The sequence below is a fragment of the Typopeltis vanoorti genome, chromosome 7 (genome assembly GCF_054136105.1).
Source record: "Typopeltis vanoorti isolate ZY-2024b chromosome 7, IOZ_Tvanoo_1.0, whole genome shotgun sequence".
Lineage (NCBI taxonomy): Eukaryota > Metazoa > Arthropoda > Arachnida > Uropygi > Thelyphonidae > Typopeltis > Typopeltis vanoorti.
Genome location: NC_143555.1, coordinates 110362432 through 110382113, shown reverse-complemented (window position 1 = coordinate 110382113; position 19682 = coordinate 110362432). Strand labels below are relative to the sequence as shown.

Genomic DNA, 19682 nt, shown 5'->3' with positions numbered 1-19682 from the left:
CATGGAAAGGGTTTGGAGAACCTTGTGTAGTCATGAATTTCTCCAAATCTTTCTACTCTTGATATTTCCAGGGCATTTTTCACCAGGCAAACACAGAATCTACACATCAAATTATGGCATGCCTTCTACATTTGGATTGTCAATTTTGTCTTTGATTATTCATGTCATGGTAGACAGCTTCCGATACTCAGATTTTTTCTTCCCAATGCCAGTATACCGCAGGACTTGCACATATGCCTACATTCATCCTCTTCCTGGAAATAAATTACCATTCCTTAATGACACAGATCCTATCTAAAGCTTTGCTGCTGTATTCCATTTTTCATTTGACAAGCCTTAGAATACACAATCATTCCAAGATTCTCCACATTGCCTTATTAAACTCTGTCATTCTGCAGTAGGACATGAACTCCAACACTACTAAAACAGTCCTATCTTATTTGCTGTAAGAAAGATCTCACTTTATTTTGCCTTAATTTTGATGATACTGAGATACAGAGGATCTGAGCATCAAATAGAAATCTATCTGTAGAATTTTGCAATCTCTACACAAATTTCTCTTCTTGAGCTAACATCTCTATGATTTGATTTCTCTACTTTAAGTGGGGGTTAGCATCCCTTTACTAGTCCAGCTTCAAACCTATAAATCAACTTCTCATTCTTCTCTTTCATCCCACCTAACTCTATCCTTTATGCTGCTTTTTCCAAAAACTACAATATCAAGTTGTTCAAGAAATGCAAGAAGAAAATCAAGAAGATTCTCACACTTCAAGAAGGTGAGAATCTTCTTGACTAATAAGCTAGAGGTCAAAACCTCTAGCATATTAGTCACTAATATGTTAGAGGTTTTGCAACCTTCTCATGTGTGAGGTTGATTTTTAAAAAAATAAATAAAAATCTTAAGAGCAGCCACAAGCAGGATTTCAATCTCTGCTACACCTATCTCATGGTCTTCTACTGGCCATGATCTTAACACAATAAAGAAACACATAGCAGCTATTAAAGTATAATACGAAAATAAAATTCACAGAAAATAAAACATTAAACAATCAGTGAGTGAAATCAGACCTCTTTATCAGGACCTCCAAATCAGACCTTGTTACATTTCTTATCAGGAAAAAAAAAAACTATTCTTTTAGAAATGGGAAACGCCCACACCATGCAACCACACAAGTCTCGAGAGGGACTGAGCATACTAAATGAAGACTGCAAATAATTCACAACATAGGTGCTGTAAATTAATCTTCATAGCATGGATTGTATGAATATTCATGCTTCATAGCATAGAAAAAGAAACATCGGTCACATCTGAAAAAGATTTTTCATCATATTTAAGGATTGAAATGTTTTTTAAAAAAAAAAAAAAACATCTAAATTTTAAAAATATACATTAATTATAAAAATGCCAATAAGTTTTAACAAAAATTATCCATTTCAATCAGTTAATTCTTCAACAAAACTTAGTTTTAAGAGATTTACCTGTAGCAGTGAGGTGGCTTCTTGCCTTACTACTTGAGGTCTGGCGACTCATATTCAGACTCCTGACTTTTCATATATCTTCAGTAAATTGTTGCTATACAAACATGCAAGTATAGAGACACTTTTAGAGCAGATAAATACTTATAAAAGTGCATAGCAAGAATGAGAATTAATATATAAGTATATATAGCACATAATTTTGAGAACAAATAACCTCCCCCCCCCCTTACAAAGCAAACTCTACCACTCACATCAACAACTGCTCCAACACAAACAGTACAGTCATGCAGACCAAAGCTCTTCATTTCTATCTATTCTTCCATATTCTTCATGAACACTGTTCCAGCTCAAGTTTCTTTTATCTAAATCTTCTCTTATTTGGCCTCTCCACTTTTTCCATGGTCTTCCTCTTCATTTTCCTCCTCAATTTTCATTTCAATCAAGTCCATCCTGCAATGTTGACTTTTTATCCGGAAGGTGACGACTGTTTCATGGACAACAATGCTGCTGTCCATCACATAAGAATTATTCAGCAAGCATGGGAGTGACTTCCATCATCTTCCTTGGCTACCACAAAGCCTGAATCTGAACACATTGAGACTATATGGGACATGTTAGAAAAACAGATCCTGAGCAAAGTCCACCTCCTCCTCCTCCATGAAATTTGAGCCAGTTAAAGGAATGTCTGGTGAATGCCTACTTTGTTATAGAAGTAGATGCAATCCAACACCTTGTGGAATTTATGCCAAATTACATATGTGCTGTAATTTGAGCTAAGGTTCCAACATGGCATTAAATAAAAGTTTCTAATTCAATGGCTGGTATGCATTCCAATCGTCTGCTTTTGGTTTGTTAGGGTTTACTGATAAGGAGTAGAGATCATGTGCAAGTAAACAGCTAGTAGACAAATTGTATCTTATTACAAGGGGAAACTAATAAAGAACATCTTATGTACAATAATACAGTACAAGAGAACATTATTGAGTTTTCTTGGCTGCTGTGCATTCAACATCTCTCCATGGTTTAGGAAAAAGTGGAAAATGACTAGATGTTTTAGATGCTGTTGCAGCTTGTATAATACACTGTGAACATGATCTACTGTATCATTCATAGGGGATGAGCTAACTGTTCCAGAATCCAATTCTGCTACAGAAAAAAAGATAAGTTAGTCAACTTGTTCAATTTTCCATCGTGTTATCTGTGATATAGTACATGATTGCCCATGCAGAAAAGTGGATATCAATGGGAAACAATCATTTCCATATAACGTTGTCATCAATTTTTCACTTGAGCAGTGACATCAGTAGTGAGCAGACTTGAACACAGTGGGAATGGAATTGGTGAATAGCAGGGGGGGGATAGTAAGAATTTGTAATGGTGGGGTTGTAGCAATAAAAGTAAAAAAAAAAAAAAAATCAATATGGATTGAAAAAATTATATCATTAATAAAACAAAAATATAACAGAATTCTTCTCTTCCTTCATTTCTACAAAGATATAAATTAAATGCTAGAATTAAATAGAAAAAAGAAAAACTGCACAATATTTACCTACAATGACGACGTTAATTATTATTATTTGACACCTCCAGGGAGTCCAAAGACTCATCGAGGGAGGGCACCTACTCTACAACTCTGTCTCCACCAACTGACCGCAACTACACCAATGCCATCTACCGCTGACTACCACCACTAGTATTTCCACAATCACAAACATCCATGCCCATGGTGGGATTCGAACCCGCAGCCTTTTGGCTGGAGAGCGGATACACTAACCACTCGGCCAGCCAGGCTGGCAATTTGTGTTGTTTGTCTCGTGTAGTAGCAACGTATCTTGGGCTGAAATGCTACCAGCCCAAAATGCATTACCCCACTACATAGCGGTTTGATGTGGTCTGCATTGAAAATGTAGCTTCAGCATTGGGTATACTAACCAGTACTGATACTAGCCATAGCCCACACAGCACATTTTGAACTATTGCAAAATGCAAATATTACTCAAAAATGAATTATATAAAATATTATCGAGCAGTATGGCTAAGAAAGAGACTTCAAATTACAGTCCAGTTTGTGTAGCATTAAGTTAGAGATGTTGGAAAGAGCAGCATCCAAGTCTGGAATTGTTACGAAAAGTCATTCTTTAATAATCTTTTACATATTAAATAGATTAATGGAATCCTAGGGAGTTTTTCTTTTTTTTTTTCTGCGCATTCAGCAGAAGAAAGAATGATTAAGGAAGGATTATTCTGTCATTCTCTCCTGGTTGGAGAGAATGACAGAATAATAAGAGCTAAGAAGGATATAGCAGAGATGCTAAAAGAACAGTTCATAAGGGTATTTCATCCTCTTGAAAGTAACACAGAATTTGAGAGCAGCAGGAAGAGAAAGGAGAAGCTATTGAGGTGAGTGAGCAGGAAAAATTGAGCAAATAATGTCAATAGAATTATTAAGACTTGATGGTATACTACTGCATGTCGTGAGGGAATGTTCCAGGGAGTTAGCAGTTTTAACTTACATTTTTAATATGTCTTAGATTTTCCCAAATACTAAAGGAGTGGAAAAAGGGCAAAATTGTTTCACTTCATAAGTGTCAGGTTAGTGAGGACCAGGATTCAGAATGGGTTGATAACAACATTCTCTTTGATGGACAGCATGGATTTGCTAAAGATCGTGTTTTAGCAATCTACTTACTATAACAAGGTGACAGGTGCATTGGACAAAAGGGAAGCATACGTGGTGGTATATCTAGATTTGCAAAAGCCTTTGATAGATTGCCACATGACAAGCTGGTAATTAAACTGGAATGGATGGAATTGGATAGTAGATTAGTGCATTGGAGATCAACTCTATCATAGGTATCAGCCAATTGTGTAATGGAGGAGCAATATTCTAAAAGAGGAAAGTCACCAGTGGTGTGCCTCAAGGGTCTATTTTGGTAATGATAATGGAAAGGGCTTGAATGATGATACAGTTGTTTGCAAATGCAAAGTAAGGAAGACCTATGAGGAGTACAATGGATGTTGTTGCCATGCAAGGATTTGAATAGACTTGCTGAATGGGGCTACCAGTTCAATGCAGCAAAGTGTAAGGTTTTAAAGACTGGTAAGCAGAGATGGGATGCAAAGTATAAGATTAGTGGGATACTGTAGAGGAGGCGGAGGAAATGAAAGACCTAGGGGATGTTGGTGGACAAGGACCTGAAATTTCAGGGACATTTTGCTAAAATTATAAGGACAGCACAGTGCATTATGGGAATGATGCAGAGAACACTAACATGCAGGAGTAAGGATGTTATGATTCCATTGTATAAGGCTTTGATTAGTTTGATTTGATGGATTACACATTTGGTCATCGGGTTTTCAAAAGGATGAAGAGATGTTGGAAAGGATTCAGAGATGATTGACTGAGGTGGTTTCTGGTCCCTGGAATGTAGAGTATGAAGGTAGATTGAGGGAATGCAAATTGCAGAGTTTAGTGGATAGAAAAATGGGGGGGGGGATGATCAAGACATAAATTGGTAAGAGATTATTACTGGATTAATGTGGATCAGATTTTTTGTAGAATGGGTGGAGATAGGGAAGAACAAGAGGACATCCCTAGAAGCTGTATAAAGAGGATGTGAGCAAGGGATATGAAGAGTAGTTTTTTTCGCATGAATAATTATGATTAATTGGAATGAGTTGCCTGGAAGTAAGGTATGATGAACTGTGGACAAGGATGATGCATATACAATAATATATTCAGAACTAGCAAAACCTTTGACAGATATGTTGGTATTTAAACTGGGGAAGATATGTATTCTACATACATAATTTTATTTTGCATAATTTTGCTAAAGTGAAATAATGGGACAATCAAATTTCATTAAATGTCATCCAATCAGTGCAAAATTATTAATCCCTTTTCAGCATTTTGCCAATAAAAATGATCCAATCAAAAGTAAATTCAAACTGCACAGACACTTTGTGAACATCCAATTTCCAAATTTTGTCAAATTCCATCCACCCAGATCAATTATTGTAGTATATAACTTGTCTTTTAATACTTCCTCAAATGGTCCAAACTTAAACAAAAATTATAATGTCTTGACATGTTATTGTAAGGATTCCAAATTTCAATAGAATCCATTAAGAGAGTCCTGGAATAACTTGCATACAAATAAATTAACAAACTATATTAATAGGTACTTATACTTTTTTTAAAAATATCTTGAAATGCCTAATGAAGTAAAGTTTATAACTGTTATGTATTAACTCTAAGCAACTTATGTTCATACACATAATCCTCCTGAATTTAGTACAAAGATGAAGCATTTAAGCTTAGTGATCTGAAATGTTCTTTTAATCTATAGTTATATTTATTATAATCCTTATGGTCACAATTTTGAATATGGTATTTTAAAACAGCAGTGGTTTGAACTGATTAGCCATCATTACATACCTAAATTCTATAAACAAAAAATCTGCACAATTTCTCCAGGAAAGACTATATGCCATTTGGAACCAAAATTTCAATCTCTCATAACTTGTGTAATTAATTTTGTACACCGGAGGTAAAGGGTACTATGTCCATTCCGTAAAACATGGACATAGTGCCCTTTACCTCCAAGTGTACAGATATATAAACTTCAGAATTGTTTGGCCTAATCTAGCGATTTTATGAAATTCACATTTCACTATGGCTATTTAAAAATTGCATATCACAGTAAATTACTTTCATAATCAATGCATTTACAGATATTTCAACCTACATCTTTTAAAACAACCTGTGTTTAGAAGAACAGTAACAGATATTGGAACACAATTAATGTCTGTGTAGCTGAAAATAGCAGAAGCTTCCATAGCAGTAGACTACCCAAAGAAATTATACAGATTTGATTCTAGGTCCTTCTTCAGCACCAGCTGTGAAGTTAGTTGATCACTGGCATAATCAGATTCCTCCTCACCCTCAGAAACTAGTTTTTAACCCAGTAGCTCAAAAATTCTGACTAGAACTCACTATTTCAAATGTAACATATATTTGTTGTGTTATAAATGGCGCTTGTCTTCTACATTCTCTTTCAATATGAAAGAGAATGGGTGGCTCAGTTGTCAGGAAAAGTGAAAGGTTGAGACCAGATGTCCACCAATCTTCAAAAAGTTAATTAGGATTAAAGAGTTCCTTGTTTCCTTTGGGAATAGAAAGCATTACAGAATTTATTTTATTTGAATACAAGTGAAAAGTGAAATTATTATGATAACAAAAGAAATCTTTTCAGCAAATCTTTTTTTCAACAGCATGAGCTGCAGAAGAAAATGCTGTGGAGAGTATATAAGGAAAAAGGTGACAGTAAACTCATGAATAATACAAGACTTGGACAAGAAAGGTGACCAAAATGGTAAGGAATGCAAAATCAGATTACAAGAAGAATCTAGATGAGCAGGCCAAAGAAAATCCTAAAGAGGTCTTTTGTTACGTGGCGAGTAAGAGGAAAAATGACGATTAACCTTAATGAGTGCTGATGGTGATGAGGTGACAGAAGCAAATAAAATAGTTGAGTTTCTGAGTGACCACTTTACAAGGGTATATCATTCAAGTAAGGTTACTGCTGTATGTGCAGAAACTGATATGGGAAGAGAGGTAGATGGAGGTTCTTAGGATTTTTCAGAATCTCAATGTAAATACAGCTGTGGGACTAGATGGGATATCAACATAGGTTTGGAAAGAATGTGCAAGGGAAATACCTCTGACTAGGTTCTTTAATTCTCAGGTCTGGTAGAGTTCCAATGGAATGGAAAGAGGATAAAATAATTCCTTTGCATAAGGGAAGTTCTAAGATTGCAGACTGCAATAGCAAATTATAGACCAATCAGAACCTCAGACATGGTGGTAAAAGTACTGGAAAAATTATTCAAAAAAGAGAATTCAAGAATGGGCAGATAAGAATATGATACTATATGAGGGGCAACATACTATGTGAAGGGTCAGTCATGCCTTAGTAATTTACTAACTTTTTATAATAGAGTAACAGCTGAGTTGGTTAAAGGAAATGGCTACATGATGATACTGCTGGATTTTACAAATGCATTTGACAGAATGCCTTGTTTTATATACAGAGAGCGACCAGTCTCCTTGCTATTCCATGGCTTCAACAGTGCCTCTCACATACGACTACTTGGAATCTCACACCAGGCAAGACCTAGCAGAGTATGTGGTGGCAGTTGACTTAGAAGACCCAACTTGTGTATTCCTGAGGTGACAGTAAGGAAAGGCAAGTTGAGATTCCCTTTGCAAGAGAAAAGGAAAGACTGTGTTTTGATGGCAGTGAAGGTGACCAGGTTATGCTCATCCCATTGAAGGATAGTATGGAGATCAATGTTTAAGGCATTCATTGTTGAGTGTACTACATGATTTGTCAAAGAGCAAGATGACTGAAGTGTATTATTATCATCAAAGTTGTAGCTGGTTAGTGGTGACTGAGAGTAGGTCATTTATGTATATGAGAAAGAGGGTAGGTGATAGGACAGAGCCCTGAGGCACTCCTATATCAGTGGTGAGCTTGAAGAGGAGCCATCAACCATGACATGCAGTGAATAACCAGAGGAAGCTGGCTACCCAATTACATAGGGTGGCAGGCAGTGGCGAGCTGTAGGGACTTGTGCAAGCCCTTTGTTAAATTTTTTTGAAATTTGCGAGCCCCATGTTCTTCTTCTTTAATAATCTTGTAGAACCAGAAAATACCACCGTGGAATGTATACATGCTACTGTAATTGCTACTTTAAATTCATATGGATTTTCTGATAACTATATAAAAATTATTTCATTGCATTTTGTTCTGCTGGAGCTAGTGTAATGTTAGGAAACAAATCAGGTGTTGCAATCAAACTTCTACAAAAATTTCCCAACGTTGTCATTTGGCATTGCGCTCATCATTTACACTTAACATTAGACGATTCGATAAAAAACATTAAAGAAATAAATCATTTTGAAATATTTATGAATAAATTATATTATTTTTATCATCAATCACTAAAAAATCAACGAGAATTAAATACGATTGCAAAAGACCTTGGTATCGAAATTTTAAAGATCGGCTGTGTGTTTGGTCCACGATGGGCAGCTGCAGTTTATGAACGGCTCTTACTTTGTATGTAATTTGTATGTGATCATATGTATGTAATTACCTGGGAAATTACCCAGCTTTATGCAAGCATTTTGCATTGAACGATAAATATAAGGGCTTTTTTAAACCAACTTCTCAATTTGGAATTTTTAAAAGATCTAGCATTAATGACTGATATCCTACAGGAATTATCATATCTGTCAGAAGTTCTACAAAGTCGCAATATAAGTATTATAAGGGCTAAGTTAGGCCTTTTTTTTTTTTTGCTCGATGATGCGAGCCCTTTGTTAAAATTTCCATAGCTCACCACTGGTGGCAGGTGAACAAAAGGATGACAAATCTGCTTAGCAGGCCTTAATCCAAGACAATCAAAAGCTCTGAATGTGTCAAAAGTGAGAGCATGTTTCTCAACTTTTCCACAGTGAATGTTCAGTAGTGGGTGAATCAGTCATTCCAGTCAATCAGTCCTGTAAGGACCGTTAAATGGCAGAATCCATATTGGTGGTTGCTGATTAACAGACAAGACAAATTAGTGGAGTAGATGACTACTCCACTAATTAGAGAGGAAAGGATTAAAGTGATGGCAACTGGCTGGTAGTTTGATAGTGGACTTCTATCTCTCTTTTTTTGGAAACAGGCTGGATATATAATTGCTTCCACACATTGGGTTAAGTGCCAGTTAAGTACAGAAGATTGTAAAGATAATACAAGACAGGTGTTGGATCCATAGCACAAGTACAACTGTTAAGAAGCCATCAGGACAACAAGAAGACTTTTTAGCATTCAAGTTGTTTACTATTCTTCTGATGTCTTTTTAACTAAATACATATGGTGTTCAGACTCTGGCTATGGTAGGAGACAATTTGTTATGCAAGAGTTGGAGGAAAAGAGCAATACCAGGGGTCGTTCAAAAGTTGCATCTGATGCACTTCTTTTTGGACAGGAGTCAAGTTTTCTACTATTGGACTTTATGAAGTCAGATTTAGATTTACTGATGACTGTTTTGCACTTATTGCATACCTCAGTGTAGATGGGTATGAAGTTGGAGGTTCTTGATGCAAGATACCTGCAGTAAGTTTTTTTATTTCCCTGTTTTGGCAGACTTTATACAGAACCAGAGCTTAAAAAATGAATGAGAATTTTTGGTAGAATGCAGGGCATGAAAGCCCTCACACCAATGAAGATAATTTTTACATGTTCCAAGATAGTTGTACATTGATCTTGAATATTTTCTACCACAGTTATGTCACTGCTTAGCTCATTGAATAATCTTCCAAATTACAGATAACCCTTCAAAGTAATTCATAGATGACACTTCAAAGGTTCACTGCAACCTCTATTTCACAGGTGCAATTTTTAGCTGTCTCCCTTCTACAGGTACATCCACAGTCACTGCCCAATGAATTGGCAAACACCATTCTTCCACTTCTTGTTAAGCATGTTAAAACAAGAGCAGAAGCTGTTCAACATTACTTATCAGTACAACTGCAAAAACATTGAACTTGCTTCTTCTCTTTCTCATTTATTTCATTTACCTCTATCCTCAGGAACAGTCTTCCTCATAATGTGTTTCCTTACAACTTTGACCTCCAGCCCTTCTTCCTCAAAACTTATCTGCACCTCATACATGGTATGTACTAATGTACTATAGGTTCTTGTACCTCTTGTGTATAATATATATGTCATCTAATTCCTTTTACAGCATCCTTTCTTACATTTTTCAATATCCTCTAGAACATTTTTCCACCTTTGTGATAGTTCTCTTTTCTACATTCTTACCAGTCTTCCCATGACTTTTAAATCAGCTACTTTTATATATAGCTAAGTTTTCTTATATTTTCCTCAGTACTCTCTCTCTCTCTCTCTCTAAACAATGACTTTATGACATCGAAGACTTAATATCTTCTTAAGTTATTTTTCTCTTTCATTTTTACTCCAATAATATATATTTCAATAAGTGAATGTTTCAATCAGTGTTTAAAAAAGAGTAAACTAAAATAAAATTAGATAGATGAGAGAGAGAGATTTTAGTGGCTTTTTAAAAAGAAATAACCACTAGAACTACACCAGGGGAACAATGGACAGAATTTCTTCATATAACTGAATTTAATATGTGAGATTTACTGAGACTCAAACTGAATAAAAACATAGGTTTGTAAAGGCTTAACTTATTTCCTTTGAAGTATTATAATGAATAAACTAAAAGTAATAATAAACTCTTATGATGGATCTATAATATCAGTAACCATTAATTATATCAATTGTGGCCTTTTAGATTCTATTTTTGTGTTATACTAAACTCATAATTCATGATTTGTTTCTTTAGGAAAAATTAGAAATTAAAAAGAACATTATAGCCAGATAATTATAATTAATTTTTCATGAGGCCTTGACAGTATCCTAAACATTCCTTGAAAATACATTCTAGATGGTAAAATTAAGCTAAACAGATATATTTAAGAGCTATTTCAATAATTGTGTATACACTTAACATGCTACCAACCCAAACTATACCTCAAATGAAAGTTCCAGCCTCAGTTTACTCTACTGTATATAAATTAACAAGGTCAATGACATGTTTGCTGCTGATGTGGTAGATAGGTGACTGTGCCACTGTAATCATTCATGCTCAACTGATGCAGTAATGCCCAACAACCTCACTAAAGTATATTCAGAATTAAACTACTATTTGTGCAGGTTCAAATTTCAGCCAGAGGATAAACAATCACATAGTTATAAATACAGAGAATATGAAAAGAATCTTCACCCCATACTTCTCAGATCCTATTTTTAAAGCAAGAATTAAACAATGCAATGTGGAAAAACTTTGTCTTATAGAAACACTTGATCCATTTCAGTTAACATTGCTTTTAACCATAAGTGATGATCAACCAACCAAAATTACAAGAATATGGGAGGAAGGTGTAAGTGAGCTGACATAAATATTTTAAACTGGAAGTGCTTGCTCATCAGAAAGATTCCATCATGCATGATGGAATCTTTCTGATGCAAAATTACTGGATAACAGCAAATCCTTTTTTCAGATTGCTGCCATCAGCAAGACTTGTGCACAAATGTTAGCTGTGATTGTGTTATTATCAAATTATGCTAAGTTATGGTAGTGGCAGATGACTACCCATAAGGGCCTCTCAGACAAGGGAAAGAAAGTCAATATTTCTTGACTCTCTCTCTCTCTCTCTATGGAACTTTCTCCTTTTGATTAGTCATACATAATCTAGCCTCTCATACAAGTATAACTGAAAGTGATTCTAATGCAATCTCTTGAAGGCACCTAAACCTTAATATGCTGGGCTCAATAGCCTGTTATGGCTAAGAAATCTGGCTTCATATATAACCTTGCTGTCAAGACAGGTCAGTTATTCCTATCTACATTGTTAATGTCTAGAAATAGTTTATTCTCTAGTTCAGTTTGTTTGTGTCTAGCAGAATGAAAAACACAAATTTCTGGGAGGAAACACTGCTAACTATGAGACAAGACAGCTCACTTTCAGCTAAAAAAAAAAGAAAAAAAAAGCACATAATGGTTCTTCACATTCTATATAGGATTCAAATCCATTCCAACCAAAGAGCATCACAGATGCCAAATGGGTTCAATCTCTGGTTAAACAACTAATACTAGTGCAACAACAACTGAAATCAAACTGTCTGTATATCACATGCAAGTAGGCTAATTATCATTAATCAGCCTACCTGCATGTGATATATGGACCATCATTAATATATCATGACACCCAGAGACTCACTGCAGAAATTTCTAATTCTATCATGATGTATTTCATATAGTGCCACAAACTCTTTCTACACTGACTCACCACTCTTCAAGCAAAAACTTTCAACTTATTCCCAACACCATTCATACACAACTGCCTAGGGATATAGTATCAACCATAAATCCTTAATCAACTGATATGTTATTATCATTTTATCGGTTTTGCTCTTATCAATTTGTCTTATATAAGAGGATATAATTGTTCACTAGGATAACAAAGCAAAAGTGACATAAAACAAGACGAAATGGTCTAAAGAACTGCAGCTCATATTTCCTCACCAACATTCCAAAGACCACATGTTCTTGTCCTATCTCTTGTATCTTTCTAAAACTTCCTCATTTTTATTCCCTTTTTCCTCCCCCTTAAAAAAAAAAAAAATTCTGCAAATGTTTAAATGCAGCTTAAGACCTTCCACAACAAACTAATAACCTCATAAAGGGCTGGCCTTCTCTATAAAGAGATCTGGGTGCAAGAAACCTTTTGGGGCCCTAAAATATTTTTCAAAGGTAAAAATTAAAGAATTAAATAAACGTATTGTAAAACCTCTTACCTGCAAATGATTTTGGCACAGGAAAACAAAAAAAACACATTAGAAATATAATACATTTCCGCAAATGTGTACCGACTGTGCTCACTCGATCATGGGGCCCAGGTGCATTGCACCCACTGCACCCCCCCCCCCAAGCTGGCCGGCCCTGACCTCATATCACCATATCTCAACCTCTTCCTCTTAATCTTAATACTTTTTTCAAGTGGATTTTTAATATGATGAATAAAAACCTTTTTCCTTTTATCCACCAGATTCCACAGCTAATATTTGTTGGAGCAATAAGCAAAAAGCTGTTTCCTAAATATAAAGAGCATTTCTTTCTCTACAAAAAATCTGCTCTCGGCTTTCAAATGCTTATATTTTGTGTGGGTAAAGCACACTCTTGGAACCTAAAGTCAAACCACATTATATCTAACTGTAAGTAAACAGTGATATCCAACCCACACATGGTTTATCTGATTCTTGTCCTGTGTTTTAATATCAACATCAGATATTTCAAAACTGATCCTTTGTCTGCTACATATTTCTTAACATTCAATGTACAGTATACATGAAAATGACTCACAACCCACATAGTAATTAATTCACCAAATCTATGAGGGAAAATCTTCCTCCATTGTCCTAATCTACTTCCAGGGATAGCTTATTTTCATTCTTTTCAATTCATGATATGAAAATCTCTTTTATAGAATGTAAATCCATTATCACTTAGTAGTATAACTATGCATTTATACATGCTGTGCAAGGAAACAAAATTTTAGCATGACAAGTGTACACTGGGATTGTCAATGTTTAAAATGTATGCACAATTTATTTTACTCATGTATCTGTAGTCCTTTAAGTGTCGTGATCATTACACATAAATACAGTAGTATGTATTATACCAGTTCAAATCCAAACTGATGTTCATCTTTCCAATGCTGTCTTTTGGAACAGTCTCTCCTCAGCTTTCTTCCAACTCATCCATACGTTAGTACTATACGCTGTACAACCTCGCATGTATGGGATTGTTATTAAAAAATATTTGTGACAAACAAGTTGATGTGTATTTGGAACATCAAAAACCAAATTGTGTGTGGGGAAATAACTCAATATAAATAAAATACACCGTATTCGGTACCCAATGAATATTAAATTTAAAAAAAAAAAAGAAAAAAAAAGACAATATTGGGAAGGTGGAAATTTTTTTATTTTTTACATTAATAAATCTGAAGAAAAAAAAAAAAATACTAGCATAACTTCTAGCACTAACTCTCCATAAACAAGTATTTCAAGATATGAACCTATCTGAAATCTCCACATCTGAAACTTAATTCACAAATACACTAAAGGCTTTTTTATATCATGAATTGTATTAATGATAAAATTCAGAAATTACTGAACACGATATGATAAGTTCCAATATGTTTACATGTCGAATTTGTAACTAGCATCACATGGCCATAATCGTCTCAAGAGCTTTCGATGACTTAATGTAATTAATCAGAAACACGATCTCATCAAGAATCATCTTAACAATAAGCATCCAGCTAAATGCTACTTACCTCTTCCATCAAAACGCTCCAAAAGCTAATTAACGACAGAAAAACTTTTCTTTTAAATTTACATGATTTACAAAAGTATGAAAGCTATTCTTTCTAATTAATTACTTAAAGTTCAGCGTTCCTTACACAAATAACTTCGGTAAACTAAAGCGTCACACAGAATCATAAAGAGAGCACTAATAACACACGCAAAAACCAACAACAGCATTCATTGCCCAGCCTAACTCCACACTTCAATGTCATTTCACAAACCCATACAAGAATTGGCTATTTAATACCTATTCCCTTTTTAATCAATTTGTCTCAATAATTCCCTTTAAATTCATTAATGAATTTCTGGAATAACTCCCAATCTTGCTGACAACATATCCCCAAAATTAAGATAGAATATATATGGTAGAAAATATATCCAATGATTGAACAGGTAAGAAATTTATAATCTGTATTATATTAAAATTAGATAAATACAAATTTCTATTTGTATTTATAACCTTCATTTATAACAATGAAGTTGCATGATAAATAGAATAAACTATGAAAATGAGAATCTCACTCACAAAATGTTACCAAACTTTATAATATACTAAAACTTTAAGAAAAAATCTGTTTTTATTTTGTTTGTTTGTTTTAGAATTTTAAATGAATTTAAATTTTAAATTTTAAGTGGAGACTAATTCTTAGTCTCCACTTAAAACAATGCTCAGGAGAACCTACGAAACCCTGCTCTGGACACCACATATGGTACTTTTTTTAAGCCACTTCATGCCTCCAATAAGAAAATGATTATAATCTTATACCAGACGATGAACTTCATCGGTGTTTAAAACTTGAATATATTTAAAAACATCTGTGCCTATAGCAGAATTCGAACACACACATTTTGGTTTAGCCAGTCAGCATGCTGGAAAATGTATTCAGCATACTATAAAATTCAGTATACTATAAAATATAATAATTATAAATTTAAAAAATCAGTTAGCGTCTTTTATGCACCTATAGGGAGTAGTCAGTCGAGAATTTATAATTAAAGATAAAATAACAAAAATAAAATCTCTAATGTCTATTATTCTCAAAGAGTGTAAGTGGAGCTCTTTTAATCTAACGAAGTTTCGTAAAATATTGACAACTCATCTCCACACATAGCCTATTACATCAACAGGTCGGCTAGTGTCTTCTTCGCGTTCTCAATATCTTAAGTAATAGATTTGGGAAAAGTGCTGCAAAATGACAGCAGTTATCTTGCGATCCTCAAAGTTAACAGTTACATTACATTGTTTGCTAAAACAGTATAAAGCTATGCATTCAATTTTCTGTGCTGTAGAATTAAAAACCAAATTTTCCAGGAAATTTGGTTTTTAATCCTACTTGCCTACTCCTGAAATTGACAGAGGAAATATTATATGTTCTATCCTAGTTTCCGACAAAGAGAATGATCGAAACCTTATGCTTGATAAAGTCTAAAATTTAGTCACATGCAATTTAAAATCATCCAAAGATAGTGCCGTTTTTTAGGCACCATCTCTGAATGGTGCCTGAAAACAGCACTATATTGGTTATTTAGAAACCCAGCCTAGAAAGTCTAAACAATTATTATACGTTTTCTAAATGATTTCCGTCCAAAAATAAAGTTCAAGATCGACACATACAAACAGTGTCGCTCTCTGGTTGATTTAGTTAGTAACGAAGTACACGGGGCGGTGTATCATAAGAATGTCTATGGGCTAACACGTAATAAAGAGAAAGCATTTAATCATCACTTCTTTTAGAAACGCTCTCGAAAAGATCTTTGAAAGAGAGCATTGCTTTCTAAATACATTATTTTGACAAATGGTATTTTGACACCTTATGTGGCATGTAAATGTCAGATCCTACCACCTGAAAGTGTCTATGTAAGTCTGTTAATGAAGAGTGGGATCTTCTGCATGTTTTGCACTGTACTCGATGTCAAGATGACATTTTTAGCTGACATACATCCATAGTTGAGTGTCATATCAGTGGTCTTTTTGTCCTTTACATTGCAATTGTCTCTCTATACTAAATTCACCGTTGTTTATGTCATTCGTAGATGGAAAGCTGATGGTACTACCAGAGCAGGACAGGACATGGGAGGCTACTGACACTCACTGACCGAGGCAGACGAACTCTGCCTGGGAATTTTATCAGCAGCAGACCTCGCAGTCAATCTAGAAATTGCTGCGAGGTCTGCTGCTGATATCTGTAAACCAACAACTGACCACAGAGAGTTACATGCCTTCAGATACAGCAATACTCCTGTGAAAAAACCCACAGATAACCCCCAATAAACGCCAAACAACCTGTGGAACAGTGTGTTTCACATTGTTCCTGGACCGGAGATGATTGGAAAGAGTCCTGTGGAGCGACGAATCATGCTTCCAAATGTTTCAATCTGATGGTTGTATTTAGATCTGATTGAATGGAAAGGTTCCAGCACAACTGCATCATTACATCTGTCAAGTTTAGTGGAGGCTCGGTTATGGTATGGGGGTATTTCAGTTGGATTGGGCTAGATCTATTGGCTGACATGCCCAAAACGATAATATTTGAAAGCTATCTGGATATCTACAGCATCCCAGAGGGATTCGGTAGATTTTATATCCGCGGTCATTGGCCACTGGATGATCGCAAACTCAGATGAGTGTTCCACAAGTCACGCCTCAGTGGTTGCAGCCAGCTGAGGCAATGCATTGTCCTACTGAAAGAGACCATCAACTGCAGGATGTGCAAAGGCCATAAAAGTGTGCCCGTGATTAGACAGCAGAATCTGGTAGTTTGCAGCGTTTAAGGACCTCTTCAGATACACCACCGGACCTAATGTGTCTTTTGAGAAAAGCTTCCCAAACCATTGCAGAGCCGACCTGGCACGATGGGCCTCATGCTGTCGACGCCACACCCACACCCTCACATCAGCTATGTAGAACTGATAACGAGAATCATTAGATCACATGGCACTAGTCCCCTCTGTAGAGGTTCAGTTTTGAGTCTGTTGATTAGCTGTCACAAGTGATACACGATTAGGGTGTCCGCTCCTGTAGCCCATGGTATGCAGGGTACGCCGTACCGTAAGTTCGCTGACGCTGCTTGGACTTCCGACTGATATTGAAATTGGATGCGATTTGTGCTGCCGTTGTCCTGTGATTGGTCTATATGAAGCTGGACAGTCCACTTCAACCCCTGGTTATCAAAGGCATGTAGTCGGCTACAACTTGCTCGCTGGGCGCGGCTACGCTACGTCCATTGATGGTATACTCACATACACTCTTGATAGGTTATTATTATTATTCCTGACACCTTCAAGGAGTCCGAAGAGTCATCGCGGGAGGACACCTACAACTGTCCAAACCACTACACCGAACCTCTACTTCCCACGTCCTCCTCCTCCACTACCACAACTAGTATGTTATGTCTGTAAATCGCATGTGATCTGAAGGGTCGATTTGTCTGTATGCGGGATGAGAAACCCGAGTTTCCGGGGGAAAAAAACCTGCTACCTCCGTATGAGATCGGCTAACTCACCTCGTCCAGATAAAGATTCCTCCCGTCGCGACGAGAATAGAACTTAGGCCTGTTCCAATCGAAGGGCGCATACCGTCGTTCTTCCAATTGCATTACGGAGGTTGCCCTCGAAAACCCTAGAGCTCTTACCACTAGGGTGATAGAATAACCCCAATCTGTCCTGGGAATGATCTCATCTTTATTAGTGTATTGTGCATCCTTTGATCGAGATAGCCGCTTGCGCTCGTCTTGTCATTGATCACACTTGACCATTAAAGGTTTGATGAAGTATTTTGGATGAACTAGACAGAATAATGTTCCAGAGGTCAGAGACCGAGGCGGCACTGTCGTCGAGCGGCGGATGCCATGCATCACATATTCCCCCATACGATTCATGGAAGTGAGTGAGATCATGAAAATTAGGCTGACAAAGGAAGTATATTAGTTAAGTCTTTTAATTTTATACATTGTAAGGAAAGAATTAATGAGTAAAAATAATAAATTAAATGTTACAAAGGAAGGTCTCATTTGGTCAAGTGAACGTACAGAACTTTTAGCTACATGCTTTGTACAGTTTGTTTTGTGAAATATTTGACGTTATCTATCAGAATTGTATTTAACTGTGAGTTAGAGAGTGAAAGATATATTATATATAATTATATGTTTACAGTTAATATTTTATTATTTTTATAACTGAGCTTAATTCTTTAGAATACACAACATGTTGATTCTTGAGTCAATGCATTATCATGGATACGAATCCGAAATATTCTAACCAACTACGAGTAAAATAAAACACGTAAAATAAAAAGTATATATATATAGAACATTATTATCTTACTTCACGATTTACATTTCATTGGAATAGATTGCATAATTGCGTAATACCGTTAACATCAAAGCTTTTTTGGGGATACAAGGTGAGAAAACAGAATAGTGGAGTAATGACAAACTGTTTTCAAATCCAAAAATCCAAGAATTTTAAGATAAGTCTGAATATGAAAAGAAACTAATTTTACAATCTACTTGTAAAACAACCCAAATTAGTTTTGTTATACTTCAAGTAAAAAAAAAAAAATTTAGAATAAAAGAATTCACTCTGCTGAATGCACATGGCATGAGTGTGACAGATGTAGAAGAGTGTATTCATTTATTGAGTGTTGATAGGATATCAGCAAGGATGCTAAAGGACTAATCACATGAATTCACTGTTTCAGCAGGGTATATAATTTGAGCATCAGGTAATGGCTCAAAGTTTCACAAAAGTGGAAAAAATGTATAATAATTCCATTTCACAAGTGTGATGCAAACATTGCTGTTCCTAACTATCGATCTATTAGTATCTCTGGAGTGATGGTGATGGGATAGTTAGTAAAAGCTCGCATACAGAAATGTTTTGACAGAGAATCTCTGCTTGGCAAATAGCATGGGTTTAATAAGGGAAGGTTATGTTCGACCAACTTATTCACGTTTTGCAATGATGCTACCATTGAGTTAAACTAGGGAACGGATAGATTATCATACTTTTAGATTACGGCATTTGACAGGAATATAGCATAGAGTACTTTTCAATAAATTGGAGAGTATGGGATTGGATTATAAAATATTAACATAAGTGTTTTTGGGGAATGTGAGTGTGAAATATTTAAGATGGCCATTAGTGTACTACAGGGATCCATTTTTGGTCTATTATCATTCAGTCATT

At 35.5% G+C, this 19682-nt stretch overlaps 1 protein-coding gene across 4 annotated transcripts in view; it reads right to left on the bottom strand.

Annotated features, from left to right (window-relative positions):
- LOC150104961 (E3 ubiquitin-protein ligase Siah1-like) overlaps positions 1-14684 on the bottom strand; it is a 94422-nt gene extending 79738 nt beyond the window's left edge. For all 4 annotated transcript variants that reach the window (XM_090396068.1, XM_090396065.1, XM_090396066.1 and 1 more), the window contains exons 1-2: positions 14465-14684; positions 1480-1573 (exon numbers count right to left, since the gene is read on the bottom strand). In XM_090396068.1, coding sequence (XP_090252194.1) covers positions 1480-1531 — 52 coding nt within the window. In that variant the 5' untranslated portion in view covers positions 1532-1573; positions 14465-14684. The remainder of the gene's footprint in view (positions 1-1479; positions 1574-14464) is intronic.
- Positions 14685-19682: the final 4998 nt, after the last annotated feature.